The 23,406-nt window shown below is 36.4% G+C and overlaps 1 protein-coding gene across 2 annotated transcripts in view; it reads left to right on the top strand.

Moving 5' to 3' along the window:
• MAP3K7 (mitogen-activated protein kinase kinase kinase 7) overlaps nt 1-23,406 on the top strand; it is a 71,284-nt gene that overhangs the window by 22,073 nt on the left and 25,805 nt on the right. The window contains exons 6-12 of one of the 2 annotated variants that reach the window (XM_066254286.1): nt 7,732-7,856; nt 10,751-10,879; nt 12,656-12,786; nt 14,643-14,724; nt 17,230-17,360; nt 18,013-18,142; nt 20,739-20,819. In XM_066254286.1, coding sequence (XP_066110383.1) covers nt 7,732-7,856; nt 10,751-10,879; nt 12,656-12,786; nt 14,643-14,724; nt 17,230-17,360; nt 18,013-18,142; nt 20,739-20,819 — 809 coding nt within the window. The remainder of the gene's footprint in view (nt 1-7,731; nt 7,857-10,750; nt 10,880-12,655; nt 12,787-14,642; nt 14,725-17,229; nt 17,361-18,012; nt 18,143-20,738; nt 20,820-23,406) is intronic. The other variant, XM_066254287.1, reaches the window with a different exon arrangement.

The following is a 23,406-nucleotide window of genomic DNA, read 5'->3' as shown; positions in this document are numbered from 1 at the left end:
TCCACTTAGTTGTGCATTCATTGATTGCTTCCTGTATGTGCCCTGACCGGGGACTGAACCCACAGCCTTGGCATTTTGGGATGACGCGCTAACCAACAGAACTAACCAGCCAAGGCTCGTACTTTTTTTTTTTTTAACTTAACTTCTGAGTCTTATCTTAGCTGTCTATCTTGGCTAGTGAAGAAGAAATCACTTAGCCTTTTTTTCTTTTTTATGAGTCCTTTCCCCCTATATCAACAGAGTTGAATTATCAAAGGAAAAACATGGAAATGTAGCTGTTTTCCAGCAACAAATTGACTGATTCAAAGGATACAGGCAAGCATCAGGCAAAGAAAAAGTATCTTTTTCTTGGAGGAACCCGAAACCATTAGATGCAGCTCTCTAAAGTGTCCCTTTCCTTCTGTAGTATAGAGCATGTTTTAGCTTTGGAATAACCAACTAGTTATTCAACAACATGCGTGAAGATATCTCACAAAAGGAAGGCATTTCAGTTTTCTGACATCTTTATATTTCATAATTACACAGCCTAAATGACTACCTTCATTGCCTAGCCAACCATATCCCAGAATTCCATAAATTTTAGGATTTCAATTTTATTTAACCAACCTATTTAGAGAAACCAGGTATGTCCTACTAAAATCATTTGTAGATAAGGACTCTTTTTTTGTTAATAAATACCATTAACATATTTATAAGAGCTCTAATCCAGGTCATTTGTTCCCATCGGGCATCCTATGGTCCAGGGGTCCCCAAACTTCTTACACAGGGGGCCAGTTCACTGTCCCTCAGACCATTGGAGGGCCGGACTATAAAAAAAACTATGAACAAATCCCTATGCACACTGCACATATCTTATTTTAAAATAAAAAAAAAAAAACAGGAACAAATACAATATTTAAAATAAAGAACAAGTAAATTTAAATCAACAAACTGACCAGTATTTCAATGGGAACTATGCTCCTCTCACTGACCACCAATGAAAGAGGTGCCGCTTCTGGAAGTGCGGTGGGGGCCGGATAAATGGCCTCAGGGGGCCGCATGTGGCCCGCGGGCCGTAGTTTGGGGACCCCTGCTATGGTTGGACATGTAGTATTGCAGATTGTTTTTGGATACCCCAGTGTACAATTTGGGCTTTATATATAATTAGAATTGATATTTTTAAATGTATTGGGGAAATGAAAGTTCTTTGGAATGGCTGTGCTTTCATATACAATTATAAATATAGTTATAAACACACATACTGTACCTTGTCACTGGAAAACTGTGGGTTCTGTGGTCAGTGGGAGTTCCTAAAAATGTCATCTGATGACTTGGTTAAGTGTTTTATATAGTATCAGCTTGTGCTTGTGCCCCTGTTTTATGTATCTATTGCTAGTTCATTTACATGTACTTCAGAAATTAAAATGTGTTTGAGGTTCTAACTCTGTGAAAGTAAGCCTACAAAGATAATTTAGATTCTTATTTCAGTGAGTCTTGAATGTAATGCTCAGAGCTGGTGAACTATTAACATCTCATGAATAAAGTGCTCACTGTAACTGAATAATATAAAAGTCATTCAGAAAAATTATTGTGATGTCTTGATTGTACCAGGATAAAACATGGAAACCAGTTACATAGGTCATCTCTTTGGTCAAGGACTGAAAGAGCTTGAATGAGAACAGCGAAATGAAAAAAGATTGTGTTGAGGTGCATATAGGGGTAAATTGTATTTAACATTCTTTCTACTTAAATTTAGAAGTATTTGTGACATTATGGAGATGTGAGTAGTTTATCTTGCTTATCTTATGTTGGACTAAAAGAAAAACGGATTTTCTAAATAATCCCTCCAGTTAGAATTTTAGTATGAAATTATATACAAAGATTTTGTAAAATTTATAATTCTAATAAATCCCCAGATACTGCTGTTGAATATTATTACAGTGTGATGACCCATTTTTATTTCTCTTTGTCATCAAAAGAAAAACCTAAGGAAGAGTGCTACTTGGTGATTGTACTTGGGTTATGTCGTTCCTAGGAAAGTCAGAATCTTCATTTCAGAAAATTTTTCGGAAATTTTTCATGAGGTCATTTTAACCATAAGAGAGTTATACTCCTTCTACACACATTTCCTAAACATAAAAATTGTTTTGGTATTGAACATTTTTAAAAGTATCTTCAAAATAAATTGGACATTTAAAATAAAGAGCATTCTTCTATATTGGTTTATGTTATTTTCTTTAATTAAATTTTTTTAAAAATACATGTTTATGAGTAAATACAAATTCAAATAGTATAGAAAAATACGAAGTAAGTCTTTTCTACCTTCCAGTTTACACTCCTCAGAAATAGTTACTGCTTCAATTTTATTGCTTTAAACATATATGGGCTATACTATACATAATGTTGCTTTTTTTGCTTACATGGACATCTTTTCATATCAGTATATTACAGATATTTACCTCTTTATTTTTGATGGATAAATAATATTTCTTAGTAACTTTTAAGTAAAAGGAGTACTTAGAAACTATTCTTAGCTTTATTTTAGACTTGGAAGAATTGATTCATAGAGTTGTTTTTAGAAAACACAGTGCCACTAATCATTTGACCTTTGGAGATTAATGCCCTAATTCAGGGGTCTCCAAACTTTTTACACAGGGGGCCAGTTCACTGTCCCTCAGACCATTGGAGGGCTGCCAAATACAGTGGTCCTCTCACTGACCACCAGTGAAAGAGGTGCCCCTTCCAGAAGTGCAGTGGAGGCTGGATAAATGGCCTCGGGGCCGCATTGCGGCCCGCGGGCCGTAGTTTGGGGATGCCTGCTTGGTGCTTCCCAAACTTTCCCACCTACCCACTATAGTTATTATATTGCTCAGTAGGTCTGAGAATATTGACAGAGCCTAGAAAAAACCTTCAGTAAAGTTACTTATGAATTGGCATTAAACTTCATATAGTAGCAATTTGTTTTAAATTCATTGTTAGGATGTTAAAAGTACTTAGAACTGAGTAAAGTGATGGTCCAGGGAGATGTGCTAACTTTAACCTGGAGCTAACTAACCTGTAAGCTCCCTACCACCTATCCCAGCATACACTGCTACACTGGCGAGGTTTCATACCCAGGTTTGAGAAGCACATGAGGTTTAAGCCATGGTATGTATCCATTTTAACTCTGACACCCTGTGTGTGTTCAGAGGGATGTACAGAAATGAGGCTTGGGTTCTTACACTCACATGCTACGAATGTTGACACTCAAGCAATATTGCCAACCAGGTAAACTGAAAAGTCATCCTACAGTGAACACTTCATATTACAGCAAATATCCTTTACATACATAGGTGATCTTACAAGAAAATAAGGGACATTATCAGGGCAAAACAGAACTGAACCCTGAGTTTGGGAAGCATGCGTGGAAGCCAACGGCTTTGCTGTAGACCCCACCGTTTGTAGAATGTAGGGCCCAGGTTTTAATGGCTTCTGTGTAGCTGGCACAGGTCCTTTGTTCTGCAGGAGGTGAAAGCAGAACTGCCACCTCTACATGAATTTAGCATTCCTGGCAAGCACGACATAAAGAAAAGTAAGCTGGAAAAAAATCAGTTTTCTGAGTAAACTTCTCTTTCACCATGCTATTGTGAATTTGAATTTGCCCTATTTACACAAACAAGAAAACCCTAATAAGACAGGTTAAAAGTGCTTAAAGTAATATGATTTCAATTGAGGCCTTTAGGATTATTCCAGATTAAGATTGATGAAATATGAAGCCTCAGTAAAAATTACCACACCCACAGGATGCAAGTTACCATGAGTGAAAGCAGAATTAAACTCTTAATTTTTTCTTTTTTTTTTTTTTAAGAGAGAAAGGAACATTGATCTGGCCAGAGTGCCCACAAATATTAAGACTCAAAATAATTTGGAATTACCAGATATGGAGTATAAGATATAAAAGAAGGAGTTAAAATGTACAAGGAATGAAACCTATCAAAAATGGCCAAAAGAACTAAATAAAACATTTAGAAATAATTGAAATGTTTAGCAATCATGAAATAGGTGACAAGAGAGTCCAGAAAGTAACACAAATTGATGAGAAAAAATGATAGATTAAGGAATGTGATGAAAAGGGAAGGACTAGCAGCGTATAATTAGAATTCTGGTAGAAGAAAATAGGGTAAGGAGAGACTTCCAAAAGGGGTTGACCAGGAATTTTCTGGATAAAAGATAAGAATTCTAAGCGGGATAAATGAAAAGAAATCTACCTTGTGACATACCATAACGAAGCTACAGAACAAAAAGGAAGATTTTAAAATCAGCTAAACAGAAAAGAGATTACCTACAAAGACTAGACAATTAGACTGATGTATACTTTCCAACACCACAAAAGCTACAGGACTGAGAACATAATGTCACAGAGCTGAGAAAAAAGAGTTACGTACCTAGAATTGCATATGTGCCCCAAGTTATTAAGGATGAGGGGTGCAAATTAAAGGTGTTTTGAAATAACGTGAAAAAATTCATTATAAACAGGCCTTCATTAAAGGTATTTTGGAAAGGAAGAAAGTGATTGTATAAGGCAAATACAAGATTCAAGAGGGAATGGTGAAACAAAATCAGTCAAAATACATAAAAATGCACTTTGGCTATAAAACACTGTGTAAGAGGAGATGATTAGGGGAGATTCAAAAACGAATTATTTCTATTGGTTAGAGTAAGCTACATGCCCGTAAGCCTTTTAGGTAATGATAGTCTTACATTTTTAAATATGTCATTAACTTCATAATAATCTTATAAAAATTATCTTTTACTTTCATGGTTCTTTTTACACTTTCAAAATGCTTGAAATATATCTTATTGCTTATAAGAATAGCAAGTTACATTGGGATATCAAAAACCGAAGTCTGTGAGTATTGATTTCTTACTTAAAGGAATCTTAATACCTGGGTATATTAGTTGTTTTGACACTAACTACTGTAGGCAATGTGAGACTTAACATACTCGTGTGAAATGCAAACCAGGTGTTTAGATTAGGTAGCTGACCCTCTGTATTTTAAGTACCTGTATTTTAAATTACCCTAAGTAATTTAAAGACTTGGTTAAGCTCCCTTCATCTTGTACTTCTGCCATCCTCCAGGATTTTGGGAACCAGCAGGTAAAGAGAATGGAAATCATGTATGCGAGGTTTTTTAGCCAGACCTACAAGTGACAGTGCCCCTTCTACTCACATGCCAGTGGCCACATCTCAGTGTTAGCCACACCTACCTGCAAGAGATGGTGGGAAATGTATGATCCTGAAGAAGGGATGAGTTTGGTGAGCAGTGGGCCAGTCCCAGTCATATCTACTTTTTGATTTTCCAAGATCTTTTCTCCTCTTACCATAGGTAGAACCATTCACTGCCCCTTTGCCAATTAAGCATCCCAAAGACTCTTCCAGTCACCATCCAGCTCTCAGTCCAGGATCTCTGGATGATAAGCAGTCCTCTCCAACCATTCTGGATATGTCTCCTTGCAGTCTTAAAATAAATGAATTAAAAAGACAAGTTCTCTCTCATCCTGCACACCTCCTCCGTCTCCAAAGCACGTGCGCGCACACACACACAAACACAAACTGATATAAGAGGGACAGGACAGTCAGTAAAAGTCCCCATGGGAAAAAAGATGATTGGAGGCATACTGGTTTGTATGGAGATTACTGGTTTGTAGGGATGAAGTCCTTCATTGTCTGATCCCTGTGCCCTGGGTTATCTTGATCAGACCCTGATTCTTCCCTGGAAGAGCAGTTCCCTTATCCATTGCTCACTGCGCATGACACCCTTTTGTAGACTTCTCCCTATCCATTCTCCATAGCCATGTCAGAAGTTGGTGTAGTATATACTTCCCTCACAAGCTGTACAGCTTTCATAGCCTCTTCCTGCTTATGTAGATCAGGGGTCCTAAGAGTTGCTGAAGTACGCAAAGGCTTTTTATTCCAGGCTGTGGCCTTGGCAATGAAATTTCCTTAAAAGTAGGCTTGTGATTCCCCTGATTCTAGTTAGTTTCATGTGTCTGTGACCCCTACCAGAATTCTTTCAGACACAAACTTGAACTGGGTTAATTTGATTCCTGGCCTCAGTGTTTTTTCTCAACTGAATGAAGACACCTAGAGGTCACCCAAGTCTTGGTAGGAAGTATTTTGCATTAATTTGTTGTTCGCTGCAGTGCTGAGTCTTAACAGACCTGTGTCAGTGTTATTGCTTTCTGTTTGGAGTATAGAAGCAGTCAGCTTTTCCAGTCTGTTAAAGCCACGCATTCTCACAGGAGACACATTTTACAAACGTTTTTCCATATTATTGCATGGGTCTCTATTCTTTCCAGCATCCAATTTCAGTTTTCTTGCTGCCTACTGCTAAGCTAATGCCAAATATAGTACATTTCTGTTGTAGCAGCACCCACTTTGCTGCCATTTTCTTACATTGGCTAGAGTGACACTGTTATAATAGAAAAGACCTGAAATTTCTTGGCCTAACAAAATGCAAGGTTTTTTATTGGTTTGTTTTGTTTTATTTTTTTCTATTCAAATATTTTTGTTTAGTGGGCAGTTTTTTACATGGTGGGTCAGGATCCTAGGCTCCTTTTGTCTTATAATTCAGAACCCTTTGCATTCAGTGGCATATGGGGGAAGGAACAGGAGAATACATGTGGGCGATTGTTAGGGGCCAGGCTTGGAAATGAAACCTCATTTCACCCACATCCCATTGGTTAGAATGGTCATGTGACATCCAACTACTTAGAAGCCTGGGAAATGTAATTGTGTGCCCAAGAGGAAGATGAAATGGGGCCAGTGAGCAGCTAACCAGCCTCACTTTTGTTCACCATAAGGTTAATAAGAACAAATCAGGTTAGCAAAAACTTTTAGACTATGATCCAGAGTATAAAATACTTACAGTCTATAATGTGTTATGTATTAATGTGTATAGAACTGAAACAGAACTTTGATGAAATAATATCTTACTAGTTGTAATGCACTTTGATATTTTGGATTCTGCTTTATTTTTTTAAATGCTATCATAGTCTACTGAATTACTTGATCTATGCCAGATCCATCGTCTAGATTTTTATAATTTTTATTTTATGACTAGACTTTTGCCTGCAGCTTGAAAAACTCTGAAATAGGCAGACTAAGTATAGGGGCAAGTGATTTACAAAAAGGTACTGGATTGGTGTTTATCCACATCAGGACACCATAATGTTGACCTACTTAAAGTTTTTTAAACCTCATATTTTATTTTGGCCCAGAGAGAACTAAAGTCAGGAAAAATTCTGGAGATAGAGATAGAGATAGAGACATCAAAATGTGGGTCTAGCAGTCTTTCTAAGAGAAGTAGGTTAAGGTCAATTAATTTTTTCTGATATTCCTCTGAACTACTAAGCTGGTATAGTGACCAGGTAATATTTCACAGAAGTTGACTGGTGACATTTTCCCCTATACACCTGATCAGCAAACTGTGGCTCGCGAGCCACATGCGGCTCTTTGGCCCCTTGAGTGTGGCTCTTCCACAAAATACCATATGCTGGCACTACCTCGATAAGGAATATACCTACCTATATAGTTTAAGTTTAAAACATTTGGCTCTCAAAAGTAATTTCAATCATTGTACTATTGATATTTGGCTCTGTTGACTAATGAGTTTGCCAACCACTGATAACCCGTTCTATTTCCATAAATGTTTCTTTTTTTATTGTAGAATCAAATATTAGTCTTATGACCTTTGTTGTTCTTTTTAATAGCTTGCTGCTGGTTGCAGGGGGGACAGTTTTAAAAATCTGTGATTTTGGTACAGCCTGTGATATTCAGACACACATGACCAATAACAAAGGGAGTGCTGCTTGGATGGCACCTGAAGTTTTTGAAGGTAAAATGATAAGCATGTTGTGATTGGTAATGTCTTATTACTTCATGTAAATCCAGTATGTGTTTATGACCTTGCTCTGGTTTTATTTCTACATGGTACATAATTATAAAGTATATATTAAAATCTAAGGAGGTATTAAATAAATATAGCCTTAGATCTTAAATCTCACAGAAAGACTTAAGTTGTCTGGTGCCTTTTATGCAAGTTTAGGCTATGTACAGCTGATCCTCATTCTCAGATTCTGTAATTGCAAAATTGCCTATTAGTAATCCTGAAATCAGTATTCGTGGTACATTCATGGTAGTTTGCAGGCACGCATAGAGCGGAGGAAATTTCTGAGTTGCCCTGCACACGTTCTCAGTCGAGGTTGAATAAAGCAGTGCTCTGCCTTGTTTTAGCTTTATACTGTGATATTTTTGTCATCTCCTTAGTGCCAGTTTTTTGTTTTGATTTTTTTTGTGTTCTTTTTGTTGATTTCACTTTAAAATGGCCTCTAAGAGCAGTATTGAAGTACTTTCTAGTGTTCTTAAGTATAAGAAGGCTATAATGTGCCTTACAGAGAAAATATATGTACTAGCTAATCTTCATTCAGCCGTGAGTTATTGTGCTGTTGATGATGAGTGCAATATTAATGAATCAACAACACTATATATTAACTAAGGTGTCTTAAACAGAAACAAACATGTTATATATTGGTCACTTGACAAAATGTGATAAAGAGTCTCACAGGAAATTAACCGTATACTTCCTTGAGGAGCAAATGATTCAGTCTATTAATTCAGTGTTCATAGCAACTTTATAGAACATAATTACCAGGGATAATGGGAATTAACCGTGCTTTTATATTGGTTTCCTAGCTATTCAGCGAGCATGCTTTAGGAAGAATACAAGTAATTGGGAAAAAATACGGTACTGTGACAAATAAAGGATACGCTTTTGTTTACTTTCTTTTACATCTCTGTGTCTCAAGTTCTGAAAGAGTGATGCATAAATTTTATCCTAGGTTTCTGTATAAAAACGTCAAGTTATCTGTTAAATGAGAAAAGTTGAACTGAAGTTGTGTGATTTGTATATTAGGACACAAGAATGCCCATAAAGTTCGATATCTTCAGTAATCAGATTCTGATTAAGGCTTATTCTTTTCTTCTTTTCTTTAAAATGAATTTGAAGTCTTTTGTTTGTTTTTAGCCACCAACCTACCCTCCCCTATACCCCGAGAAAGAAATTTGCTATGCAACTGGTCACTTGAGTGTAACCATTTTGCCATAAATTTCCATTTAAGCCCTGGCCGGTTGGCTCAGTGGTAGAGTGTCGGCCTGGCGTGCAGAAGTCCCGGGTTCGATTGCTGGCCAGGGCACACATGAGAAGTGCCCATCTGCTTCTCCACCCCTCCCCCTCTCCTTCCTCTCTGTCTCTTATCTTCCCCTCCTGCAGCAAGGCTCCATTGGAGCAAAGATGACCCGGGCCCTGGGGATGGCTCCTTGGCCTCTGCCCCAGGTGCTAGAGTGGCTCTGGTCGCAACAGAGCGACCCCCCAGAGGGGCAGAGCATCGCCCCCTGGTGGGCAGAGCGTCGCCCCCTGGTGGGCGTGCCGGGTGGATCCCGGTCGGGCGCATGCGGGAGTCTGTCTGACTGTCTCTCCCCGTTTCCAGCTTCAGAAAATACAAAAAGAAAAAGAAAAAAAAAATTTTCAATTTAAAAGTTAGTGGACAAATAAGTGTTAAATTATACAAAATTAAGTAATGCCTCCTCATAATAATGTTTTCAAGTTCATGTTCAGAATGGCATTGTTTTAACATTATTTATTTACTTAATATACCTTTCTGTGAGTTAAAATAACATAGCATTTCTATAGTATGGAGCGTGAAAGGAATTGTTTATACACTAGAACCCAGAAATAAAAGTTATTGTTAATTGTTAATTGTTTAGAGCAACAAAACTCAGACTATTAGTCCAAGCAAATTTTATTTCTGAAAGATGTCATCACCTATAGCCCAAATTAGACTGTACTGTCATTGTAATGCTTACAGTGCACTGCTAAGTGCATGTATACTGTTATTAATAATAATTGTTCATTCTTACAGTGGGTTGTTTGAGGTTTGGGGTGTTTGGGGGTTTGTTTGTTTTTTGGCTATTTATTATAATGAGTCACTCACCAATATATAGATCTTATAAATTTTGTTGTGTAATCTGCTTACTATAAATTTGTTATACATAATTTTCACTGTTTACAATTTATTTTTATGTATTTAGATTAAGAATTTTATCTTACCATATATTGGAAAAATAAACACTAAATTAGACATTTCTTCTGCTTCAATAGTCGGGTATTTTTCACCAAGAGAAGGGGAGAAGAAATTTTAAGATTAAAAATTATAGAAAGGAATGTACAAGTGTTCCATTCTCTGCTCCAGAGAAAGTATGTCTTAGGCCTGTGCTTCTTGATGTAAAAGTTGATAATGACTAATTCTTTTTGGAATTAAATTTATTGGGGTGCCACTGGTCAGTAGGCCACTGGTTTCAAGTGGACACCTCTATGGTACATGATCTGTATGTTGCACTGTGTTCACCACACAGTCAGATCATCTTCTGTCAGCATATATTTGGCCCCTTTTACCCTTTACTACCCCCACCTCCTTCTCTCTGATAGCCACCATACTGTTGAATGACTAACTTTCTAAAGTAGATTTTCTAGTTAATTTCTAATAAAGACTTCATTCACTAGAAAGTGTATTTGTTACAAAGACTTAAGGAACTTCAGTAAGAGTAATTTCTCAGCTATCCATGTGGCCCCCTCTGGTTTTTGTACATGATGCACATTCTTAAAATTTTAATAGTTGTTTCTATAAAGCCATGTGGGAAAAAATCTTAAAATTACACTACATTTTTTTCTAGGTAGCAATTACAGTGAAAAATGTGACGTCTTCAGCTGGGGTATTATCCTTTGGGAAGTGATAACACGTCGGAAACCTTTTGATGAGATTGGTGGCCCAGCTTTTCGTATCATGTGGGCTGTTCATAACGGTTTGTGAACAGACATTTTTCTTTAATTATTGGCATATTTTTAATACAGAACAGTGTTTCTCTCCCAGAGAAGACCATTTAGCTTTAACATTAAAAGGAACAACTCTTTGTTACCAGAACACTTTCCCGCCATCAGTTTCCCACCCTCTTCACAACCCTCAAATCAAGCAGGGCAGGGCTGAGAGCGGCCCTGGCCTTTGCACGAGGCCGAGGGGTTCTGCTGGCTGTGCTGGTTTGGGGAAGGCCATAAGTAGACGGCAGGAGCCAACTACTTAGACTGGCTCTCACCAGTGACTGAAGGAGCATTGGGCTGAGCTCTGCAGAGGAAATAAATTTTAAAATTAAATGAACAGATGAATGAATGAATGAATGAAATCTTCCACATGGTTAAGATAATTGGGGATCTATAGCCTTTACTCCTGAGGAAGCACAAGGATCTCTCTGAGGAGAGAAAGCAAAGAGTAATAAGAGTTGTTACTTAAACTATTTAGAAAGACAAAACACAAAGTGCTTTATGTATTTTTTCATTATGTCTTCTCATTCATCCTTGTGAGGTGAATACTATTACTGCCTCATTTTACAGTTTTACAAATTAGGAAACTGAAACCTAGAGAGGTTAAGTAACTTGCCCAAGATCACAAGATTAGTAACCGATACTGCTGGGATTCAGCCCACATCTTTCTGACTCCAGTACTCACATTTTTAAGTTATATTGACTTAAGGATCCAATGTCCTTACATCCCATCCCTCCTCTTTATTTCATATCTCTAGTTAGAATGTTCTAACCACCCGTGATGTTAGAATTCATCATTAATCAAGTTACTTCACATTTGCTTTGGAAAATAAACTTCATGAAGGAAATTGCTTAACTTTTCTAACTTTTAACATCACTCTCTGTTATTTAATTTCTGTCAGTTGATTATAATCATTCTGCTTACTGGCATTTAAACACACTGTTCCACAAGTGACACAAACAGATGCCTGCCTAACTATTTTGGTCATTCAAAATAGTTAGGCCTATCAAACAGAACCATCATCTGAGTAATTGTAACACTTTACCAGTTTCCTGTACTGCCTTTCATTTTACTTGACTGTCTTGTAGAGAGTGCTAGGGCGTTGACCGAGACTTCTCTCCTTTTCTCTCAGTCAGTTGTCAGTAAATAATTGAATGTCAGTGAAGTGAGGCATAAAAGAACTAACTTGCTAATTGAGGTAATTGCAAAGATTTCATTGTATTTGAGGCCTTCTTTAAGTTAGGAACCGTAATAGTACAGTTTTGATAATTACACAAAAATTGGCAGTTCTCAGCTTATGAAATGATTGATTCACAGCAGCCAAAAGATCTGCCTCCCACAAAAGAATCATTTGGAGATGACTTCTTAAGTATGAAAGATGATTTTTTAAACACATTTGAAATTTTTGCAGTGAGTCTGAAAATATACAGTAAGATTACTCCACAATACCACTTCATTTTTCTTAATAAAATACACATTAAGTCTTTATTATTTGTGAAAAGAATGTTTTTAACAAAAAGAATATTAATTCTCACTCTTACTATTACCATACAGCATATAAGATTTTTATTTTAACTTTTCAAAAGATGTAGCTTATCCCCTTTTTGAAAATATGATGTTAACGTGAAGGTGCCCCGCCCCCCAAAATCTTAAATTATGAGGTCTGTAAAATAAATACGGCTTTAGAAATACATTTTAAAAGCTGAAAACATCCTTTGGGTAAATACATTCTTTCTCTCCCTCCTTTAAATTTTGATTATAGGTACTCGACCACCTCTGATCAAAAATTTACCTAAGCCCATTGAGAGCCTGATGACTCGCTGTTGGTCTAAAGATCCTTCTCAGCGCCCTTCAATGGAGGAAATTGTGAAAATAATGACTCACTTGATGCGGGTATAATCCTTCTTTTGAGGGGCTTTGGGTTTAGGGGAATGTGATGTATTCTGAGTTTTAATGGAGTTCTAAAGTAAAAAGACATTATTGCTAATTTCTGCTTTATATTTTTCTGTATTTTCCAAGTTAACAAAGGGTATTTATTACTCCCATAGGTAGAAAAGGAAACATTATTTTGGAAAAGAAAATTAGTTCTTTATAATGAAAGGGGTTTAAACTAGGTTTTTGACCTTTTTCTTTCTCCTGCTTAACTTTGTGAGTAAATGTGTTTATTTCTAGGCCTGTTGCCTCATCTATAATGTGAGAGAAGCTGAATTAGGTAATCTCTAAGACCTTTATAGGACTTAGATTTTTATAACTCTTAATACTTACTAAACTAATTTTAAAAATTATTTTAGTTCAGATCTTCATCTTTATCAAGCAGTCATTCATGCAAAAAAAATAGATTGTATTCCCAGACACATTTATTTAAATGGTCTTTTTTACCTTTTGTTTTTTTATTGCATATTTTTAGCTGTTCATTTGCCATTAAAAAGTTAAACTCTCTTTTAGAATTTATAGAATTCTTAAATTTGGAACAACCCTTTTACATGATTATCAAAATTTCCTAGGCTACAAAATAGACACTTTTAGAATTTTTAAAATAATTTTAGGCCTCTTGTTTTGGTACACTAACAAAATCTATCAGGTGGTACCTTCACCTCAAAAAGTAATCATACTTATGAAAGTTTCTGAATTTCAGAACAATTTTCTCAGTAGGAGGATCTTTCAGTCTCCTTAAATATATAGCTAAGTGATTTTATAAATGGCCAAAAATATATTTTGTTCATTTTTTTTTTTTTCAAAATAATGTAAGCAAGTCAGCTTGAACTAGTATGATTAAAGCTAACCATCATAGCCTGACCTGTGGTGGCACAGTGGATCAAGTGTCGACCTGGAATGCTGAGGTCGCCAGTTCAGAGGCGACCAAGGCACATATGGGAGTTGATGCTTCCAGCTCTTCTTCCCCCTCTCTTCCTCTTTCTCTTTCTCTCTCTCTCTTCCCCCACTTTCTCTCTCTCTCTCTCTCTCTCCCCCCCTCCCTCTCTCCTCTCTCTAAAAATGAATAAATAAAACAAACAAGCAAAAAAAGCTTACCATCATATTAGAGTACTAGCTATATACAGAATTCTAGGCCCTAAAGATGTGTTTGTGAGAAAATAACTTAGTCTTTGTAGTCAGTTGCCTTAAAACATTGGATATATAAATCGTTCAAATTGTAATTAATATGTGCTTTGTTTAATTTGAGAAGAAAATCTCTCCTTTATTCCCTAAGTGCTAATTTTTGTACAATAAGTATTGTTAAGACATGTCCAGTTCATAGTGGGGTATCCATAACCAGCCCTTTATTTAAAATACTAGTTCTAACCATTATTCTTTGGCACACCAGTCTCAGTTGTCAGACTAACAATAATCAGCAATTTGGAAGTTTACATCACTGCTAAAAGAACATAAATATGTTTCATATAAGGAGGAATAATAATATATCGTGTTTCATATAATCCCTTAGAGAAACATAAATATTTGCTGTTTTCTTCAAGACTCTGGTCTCTGTGTGAAATAGCTACTTAAGTGTAATCCATGGCTTTGATCACCATTGAAATTCAGAAAAGGAGCACATTATCGTCATCTCTATAAAATCAAAAACCTGGATACCAACAAATTTATTATGTGCCTTAGGGAAAATAAAGCAGTGTCTCTGCTACATTCAAATCCCACGACAATGAAATAATTCAGATGCACTCTTGAAGTTAATTTTTACAGGATTTAATTTGTATTAAAGAAATTTTAAATTGGATTTACTTTTTTATATATAGTACTTTCCAGGAGCAGATGAGCCATTACAGTACCCTTGTCAGTATTCAGATGAAGGACAGAGCAACTCGGCCACCAGTACAGGTAAGCAGATCAGAAGAGTAATGACGTAATTTTTTTGTGTCTTTCCCATGAAATTACAATCAGGAAGCAATGAATGATGTCCCCACATGCAATTTAATTTCTTCATTTCATACAATTGACTGCAGTTTGAGTTTCCAGATGCATCATTCTTCATGAAGGGCCCAGATTAAAGAGTTACCTGCTTCCAAGTCTTGGAATTCTTACATAGTTATATATAAAAAGATTGAATATTATACTGCTGTGAATGTGATTCTTCTTTGAAAAATAGTTTTTATATAGATACTGCTAGCTCAAATAATATTAGAAATTATTGTAAATGTATATACAAGGGGTCCTCAAGTTAACGACACAGTTCCATTTCTAGGACAGAGACATAGCCTGAATTTTGGTGTAAGTCAAAACACACCATAGCCTGTCACTTACCTATCCTAACACAGTTGTAAAATCATAATCTGGAACATAAAAACACAACTAAGCCACAGAAAAAGGAAAAGGACATAAATATACTGTACTATACACTGTATGTGTACAGCATATTCTTCTGATGCTAACAACCTAAGCTGAAGCACTCACGGCTCATTTTTTTAAAGTTTTTGTGGGAGTGAGCGTAATAAGCAGAAAATGCCATATGTTGAGACTGTCATAACCTGAAGACCCCCTGTAATATATTTCTTCATCATGGACACCCTACTGTTTTGTTTTTTATAGAAGAGTCTAGAGCCTTTTCTACAGTTTTAGCTCAGAATTTCTCAGTTTTCTAAATATGAAGTAGAAATAGGATTTGTAGTTTGTGATCATCAAAAATGATAGTGGAAATAATGCTCTTAGAAAAATTGTATTTATATTTGGGAATATATTATGATACTTTATTAATTTAATTTAAATTAAAAGATATGTGTATGTATATACATATATATTTATCCTGTACTTAAAATTTTCTTTTTATTGATAAATGTTTTTACTGACCTGTTTCTCCCATCTCAAAAATAATTGTATTTATTTTAAGCTGGTTTACTGTTTGGCTAGTTCTTCCCAAATTCCAGTTTTACTGAAAATCTTTTGAGTTGCTCTGCATTTTAAAGTGAACTCTAAAATTCTCTTTTTTGGTTCTACAACCTTGAAACCCTCTCCCTGTTTTTATATTGTGACCTTTAGCCCTTTGAACCTTTCACCTTTTCAGTAACTCTCAGCCCTCTTAGGCTTCTTTATTTCCTCCACTAATTCCAGGCAGTTATTATAATTCCATTGGGAATAGTTCTGAGCCTGCTAGCCCTTGTCTCCAGCTTGCTTGGCTAAACCACAAACCTGATTAAATCTGACTCAGCTTACTTGTTGCCTCTATCAGTGCAGCTGAATGTGGCTGGAGGTGACACAGATTTGCTATCCTCAAATGCCTATTTAATGTTGCTGGACAGTTACACCTTATTTTAGTCCATCTCTCCTCTCCTAGATGATTTAGTTTTATATTTTAGCCTCTCCCCTCAAAATTTAAACATCTCTTCCCCACTCCTCACTCTCAGCTGCCCTTGTTTACTATTTCTCTGAAAAAATTGGTATAATCAGAAGATGGCTTCCTGCACTGCATCTGCCCATCTACCTGTGTCTGCCCCTCCACATTCTCGTGCTGCTGTGGTGAACTGCCCCTGCTTCCATTCTCAGAGCATAGTCAGTCTGTGTTTGCATTCTCTAGCTTCTCTTCCCACACTCTCTTGTGTCCACTCCTCAGGCTTTTATATACCACTACTTCAGAATTGCTTTTGTCACCAGTTTTCTCCAGATTGATAAACCTAAGTGAAGAGTTTTCAGTTCTCATCTTATTTCACTACCAGCAGCATTTGATACAGTTCATTATGCTGTCTTTATACAACTTTCTTCAGTTGGTTTCTGGGATACCATGCTAGCCTAGATTTTTTTTTTTTTTTATATCTCTGGCCACTATTCTGATGGTTTTCTGTACTAGTATTTCTCATCTTCTCAGCCTGTAAATGTTAGAGTACCCAGGGCTCAGTAGTTTAGCCTCTTTGCTTATCTATCTACACTCATTTCCTTGGTAATCTCACAATATCATGGCTTTATATACTATTTCCCTATGTTTTGCTCCATCCCAGACCTGAACTCCATACTCATATCCAACTGTTGTGTTTGCATGATACCTAACAGGAACTCAAACGTAATCACTTTCCAAACTAAGCTCCTGAGACCCCCTTCAGACTCACTCCTGCCATGGCCCTCCCATCTTCCTGAACCTAGCCCCTTCGTACTGCTAGTTTGGGCTAACAACTTTAAAGTCGCCTTTGACTATGCGAAGACTATTTAGGCATTTTTGTTCCCTTTTTGTGCTGTTCTTAAATTTCATTTAAAATGGTTTTTGGGACTATCTTCGTTAGCTTGGAAAGTATTACTTATTTTATGTCTTTCTAGTTTAGAAAAGAATTTACATTACATATTGAATGAAGCATTTGCATTATCCCCAGCCTCTGATCATAAATGTTTCTGCTTTCCTAGGCTCATTCATGGACATCGCTTCTACAAATACCAGTAATAAAAGTGACACTAACATGGAGCAAGTCCCTTCCACAAATGATACTATTAAACGCTTAGAATCCAAATTATTGAAAAATCAGGCAAAGCAACAGGTTTGTTTTGATAGTAAAAGTAAAATCATTTGGTATCCTCATTAGTAATCATAATATCAACTGAAGCGATTTGCCCTCTTCTCTTATACAAAGTCTGAAACTCGTTCCTGAAATATCAGATAAGCTTAAGAATAGAGACGTACAATGAGACTCTCCTGTTACCAGATTGTTTTCCCTTCTGATGATTGCTGCCTTTGCCAACTATGCAGCTCCCTCCCTACGCTGATCCCTAACTTTAATGGTTGATGTTTAAAAATGTAACATGGCTATTTCTTGGCTGGACTACCCAGTTAAAGGAGTTGTCCTAAATCAATCATTTCATTTTTTTTTCAGATTTATTATACTTTTTCTTTACTGGTTTTAAAATATTCTAAGGTGTGATTTTATTTATCTTGCCTGCGGCATTTGGGTTAACGAGTAATTAGGGCATTTAACTCCAAACTCCAGTGACTGCACTTTTTCAAAGGCCAGTACTGCATCTTGCTCTCTCACGCATGTAGCTAGCTCCCTCTTCGTGAAAACTTCCCTTTTCTTCCAGAAACAGAATAGAACATATAAGAATCCCAGTTATATTCTTCTTCCTTCTATCTAGGCTGTCTAGGATTTTAAGTCTAGAGTTTCAGTAATTCACCTTGACCTGTAATTTTAACAGAGTGAATCTGGCCGTTTAAGCTTGGGAGCTTCCCGTGGGAGCAGCGTGGAGAGCTTGCCCCCGACCTCCGAGGGCAAGAGGATGAGTGCCGACATGTCTGAAATAGAGGCCAGGATTGCTGCGACCACAGGTAAAAGGAAACAAAGTCTGGAGAGGAGTGGAAATGAGAGTTTCGGTTTCAGCAGGGGGGTTTGTGTCTTAAAATTTTTTAAAGTGGGAAGTAGGCTTACAAATATATTTCCTAAGCTTCTAGCGATAATTTATACATTTCTCTCAAATTCCAAATAAGATATGACGTAAAATTATTTAGATCATAAAATACACCTTATAATTACAGATTTTATCAAGTGTAATTCTTTCAATGCAAACATAAGCGGAAAATCTAAGTCAGAAATTGGAATTCTACCAAAACCAGAATGTTTTGAAAGTTTTGAGTGATTCTACTAGAATTTTGTGCTGAACTCAAATAATAGCAAATATTTTGTTGTGAAATTAGTAGAAAATGTACTCCAGATCCACATAGGATTTGGCCTTACTGTTTGCTCTTCCTCCTACCATTAGCAAAGATAGCTACGTTGGTTGTGGTTATGCTTTTAATTATAAAATAAAAGATCATGTTAATTTTATTTCATCTTGAAAAAGCTAACATTTAAGTTCTATTTTGTCAGTTCTTAAAATAATTAATTATAGAAGGACTGGTCACACACAAAGAAATTCTGTGTGTTGTTACCTGAGTTAACATCTAATCTTTTTAAACCAGGTTTCATTGTAGTAACACTGGTTTAATTTGCTTATTTTTAATTCCCCCAGGGGTAAAAGGGAGCTGATTTCAAAAGTAAATACGTTTCTGTTGTGAAAAATGTAGAAATATAAACAACAACAAAAAAATCAAACTTCCATAGTTGTCCCACTCAGAGATAAACACGTTTTTATATTTACCTCTATCTAGTTTTAATTATCTGTGTGCATACATGTAAATTAGCATATGTATTATTTAAATTAGCTAACCAGGTGTGTTGTTTTGTTTTGTTTTTTAGGTATTTTGTCATTCATTTGGTTTTTTTCTAAATTTGAATGTACTCATTTTGTGTGGAGCTCTTTTCAGAAGTTGTCCAGAGGACCAGTATACTATACTTGTCTTCAACTAATCATGATCACTGATTGTATTAGTTAGTATAGAATCAGGTCAATATAACAATATCCAAAATAACAGTTTGTTTAACACATAAACTTTTTAGTTTTCACACACTTAAGCAAATCTGGAGGTAGGCTCCGAGGTCCTACTGGATTCCTTTGTCGCGCTGTGCCACCATCCCTATTGTGTGGCTTCCATCCTTAAGGCTACTTTGTGCCCCAGATGGTTATTGTTGTTCCAGTCAGCACATCCACACAGTCCAGAGCACAGGAAGGAAAACTGGAAGGCCAAAAGGACACATATCCAAGCTCTTCAAGGAGCTTTACAAGAAGTTTCCCCAAACAACTTCCACGTACATTTTATTGCCCATAGTAATAGGGCCAGATAGCTACATGTGGCTCTGAGGAAAAGAAGGATGCAATCTTTTATCTGGGAACATTGCTGTCCTGAGTAAAGTCACAGGTCTGTTGCTAAGAAAGAAGGGAAAATAGTGAATGGCAGGGCATTAGCAGTCTGTGCCACAGGGATGGGTCTTCAGAAACGATTGAGTTGGTTGGAGGTCACCAGCCACTGACAGGCTCTCCTGGTGTGTATGAATCACAAGTATTTTTGTGGAGGGAGGGGAGTCTCATTGTAGTGGCAGATGAATAGGGACATACCCTCACACTTTGGGGAGCTTTTTCCCTTCAGGGATACCATTCAAGGTAGAGCTGCCATAGTTTTTGCTACCCTAAAACAGGAAGTAGTGCTATAATAGTAATTTTATATCTGCTAGTGTTGATTTTCTAGTCAGGTACTGATTTATAATTATTCTTTACAGAAGTGATTTTTCTCTAGGTCAAAGATAACTACACACATTTGTATTACCTGGTCCTTTTTATGCCTATATGTAGAACAGGCGCTATGGAACAGCCATTGAATTCTACACAATTCAGATTTTTTTGTGTGAATTACCTCACTTTGAAATACCTATATTCTTCAGCTTTTCAACACTACTCATATTAGCTGGAACATACCCTGGCCTAAACTATGAAAACTATAATGTTCAGTTTACTAGAAGTAAATACTTTCATTCTAAAAGCGCATACATTCTATACTTTGATTCAATGATTATCATTTAACCAATGAATTTTACTTTATAAGCACACTTCAGGAAACACCTAAGTTGAACATATATTCCTATATTTTTGTAATTAAAACAAATATGGCAGCTTATGTCTTTTAACTCCTCTCTTCTCACTTTTCATCCTTGCCTCCCCCATCGCATATGAGTAGTTTCACTTACGTAGATGGTGTGAACATGTTTGAATTTAGCTTCCTCATTACCCTTCAGCTTTGTTTGTCTCTGTCCATGTTTTTTTTTTTTCTTCTGCTAATTAAAGCCAGTGTGTGAAACATCTTGTATTGGTAGTTGCTCCTTAATCACGCCTTTTCTGAGCATGTATGAAAAGTCAGATAGTTCTGCATGCCTTTCTGCATGGAGTGTTATTAACATAACTATTTGAAAACTATTCTGTTTTTGTAATTTATTGTTTTCTGTGTTACTGTTTGTGGTTGTTTGCATGTATACTGTATATATGTGTTTTTGCAGCCTATTCCAAGCCTAAACGGGGCCACCGTAAAACTGCTTCATTTGGCAACATTCTGGATGTCCCTGAGATCGTCATATCAGGTATCATAGACCACCTGAGTTGGTCTTATAACTGTGGAACTGGAGTAATGATCCCTGGTACTTACAAAATGCTTCTTGCTCCAATTTTTATAGGACATGAAAATAGATACCTTGCATGCAGTAATTAGGGAGACAGATTGAAAACTGTATACATTTATCTACACTGAAGTGGGCTTGACAGGATACCTCAGATATCCAAAAATGAGGATAAAATAGAAGGCAAAGTAAACCTTTTCACAGAAGGGAGAATGCCAGCCAGACTTTACCAACTTCCTCTCAGCTTTTAGGTGAGTAGATAAACTGAACCCAGACCTTCTTTATACCTAGCAGAAAGGAAACATCCATTTAAAAATATTTGTTGTCCTTGGCTCCTTTTCTTAGTTACTGCTTTTGGGGCTCTGTGTAGGCTTTCTGTCAAGCCTCTTTCTGTTTGTAGCAAGTGGAATATGAAGTTAAGAAAAAAGAGTTGCTAATATCATTTTGCCTTAACTTAGAAAATAGAAACAAAGTAAAATTAAATGAGATTTGCTGTTTTGCATGGTATCTTACCAAACAATCTTGGCCAGTTCTGATTCTTGTGTTCTGTCTTGAGAATCTTCTCACAAATTACTTGTTTTTATGCCTAATTCACACATGGTACTTCAGTGTCTCAAATTTGTAAATTGCTTTTGTATCTGATGGTGATGATTCATAGGTGAATCTGAATCACCATTTTTGATAGAAACTTAAATGGCACATCCGACCTTCAATATTGGTTAATAAATGTTATCCAAATTATCATTTCTTTATCCCCTGCTTTAGGTTTCCTTTACCTCTCCCCCAAAAAAACTTTTTGATAAAAAAATATACGATTTTTTTACACATGTGCTTTGGGTGAACTTCCCAGCACTCTGTACTTTGCCTGTGGTTATGCCTTTAGCATACTGTTGTATCATAGTTAAATACCTAGTGGTTGTTTTCTCCTCTAGGAAACTGAAAACTGAAGATAGAGACAATGTCTGTTATTTAGTATTGATTGCATCAGTACTACCTGGTCAGTGCTTCATCCGAAGTATTTAATCAATATGTGTCTGCTAAACAACTGAACAAACTTATTGAGGTCCAGTGGCCAGAAACTAATACACATGTAAAATCCGTATAAATTATAAATATGTTTGAAATACAAATTATACAATTCCTAAGGACTAGTTTGTGTACACAAAACCTTTTATTTTTCTCAAAAAATTTTAAAAGATTTTATTTATTGCTATTAGAGAGAAGAAAGAGAGAGAGAAGGGGAGGGAAGGAGCGGGAAGCATCAACTCATCATAGTTGCTTCTCATAAGTGCCTTGACTGGGTAAGCCTGGGCTTTCAAACTGGCGACCTCAGCAATCCAGGTTGTCACTTTATCCACTGTGCCACCACAGGTCAGGCTACAATACCATTTTATAATAAAGTAATTACTTTTTATTCTAGTTATCAAAGTACTTTGTTTTATTTCATCACTATTGCTGTTCAGAGAACAGAGTTAACCTATTTCATACATAGTAATTTTATTTATTAAGTCATGGGCTTCTTTCAAAATTAACAAGTACTTGAGATCATTTTACCTTCATTCTAAAAGGTACTGTGTTTAAGGGAATAATATTCTAACGAAAGTAACAACATTTAATATATATACTGCTGAGCTGTAATTATATTAAGTGTTTGAGGGAATCAGGAAAATTTAGGCAAATGATAGTACAATTTTAATCCAGGTCTTATGGGTAAGCATTAAGAAGACACGTGTGCGCATGTGCGTGCATACACACACACACACACACACACACACAGTGGGCGATATAGCCAGTACTGGACAAGATGAGGGAGAGAGAAGGAGAGAAAATAATAGTCCCAGTGTTCTTAGTCAGGGTGAATTTACCCCACAAGGGACAGTGGGTAATGTATGGAAACATTTTTGGTTGTCACAACTGGCAGGTGCCGCTCGCATATAGTAGGCAGAAGCCAGGGATGCTGCTAAACACCCGCTCTACCAGACAGCCTCCCACAGGCTACATTGTCTGGCCTAAAATGTCAACAGTGCCAATGCTTAGAAACCCTCGTTAGATAGATGCTCTTTGTGCCCTGTAAAGCAGTAGAGTTTAAAGTATTGATACATTATCTTTACTGACCTTTATAACCATCTTAAACTAGGGTTATCAGGTAAAGTGACAAATAGCTATTTTAAAGATGAAAAACTTAGATCTGATGATTTTGAGTGTTTTTCCCAGAGTCACACAGTAAGGGTCCCAACCTAGATCCTTTCTTTGACTTCAGATCACATCCATTTTTTCCTCTTTTGTTTGAGTCAGAGAAGATAAGAGTAATTCCTCCTCCTTATGGTTTGCATTAAAGAGAGCTCTTCAGCCAGGAGACCATCTTTAATGACATTGGGTTCTTATGGAATCAAGAAACCCTAATTCTGCACTTAATTGCCAGAGGAACAATGGTGTTCAAATGGAAATAGTATTCAGTAATACATTTCATTAAATATTCTTGACTGGTTTTTCCCCCCAAATACCCTAACCTAATGTATTAGGTTAATACATTAACCTAGTCAGTTTCACC

This window comes from Saccopteryx bilineata, chromosome 1, assembly GCF_036850765.1.
Source record: "Saccopteryx bilineata isolate mSacBil1 chromosome 1, mSacBil1_pri_phased_curated, whole genome shotgun sequence".
Classification (NCBI taxonomy): domain Eukaryota; kingdom Metazoa; phylum Chordata; class Mammalia; order Chiroptera; family Emballonuridae; genus Saccopteryx; species Saccopteryx bilineata.
This window is presented reverse-complemented; position numbering and strand designations above follow the sequence as displayed.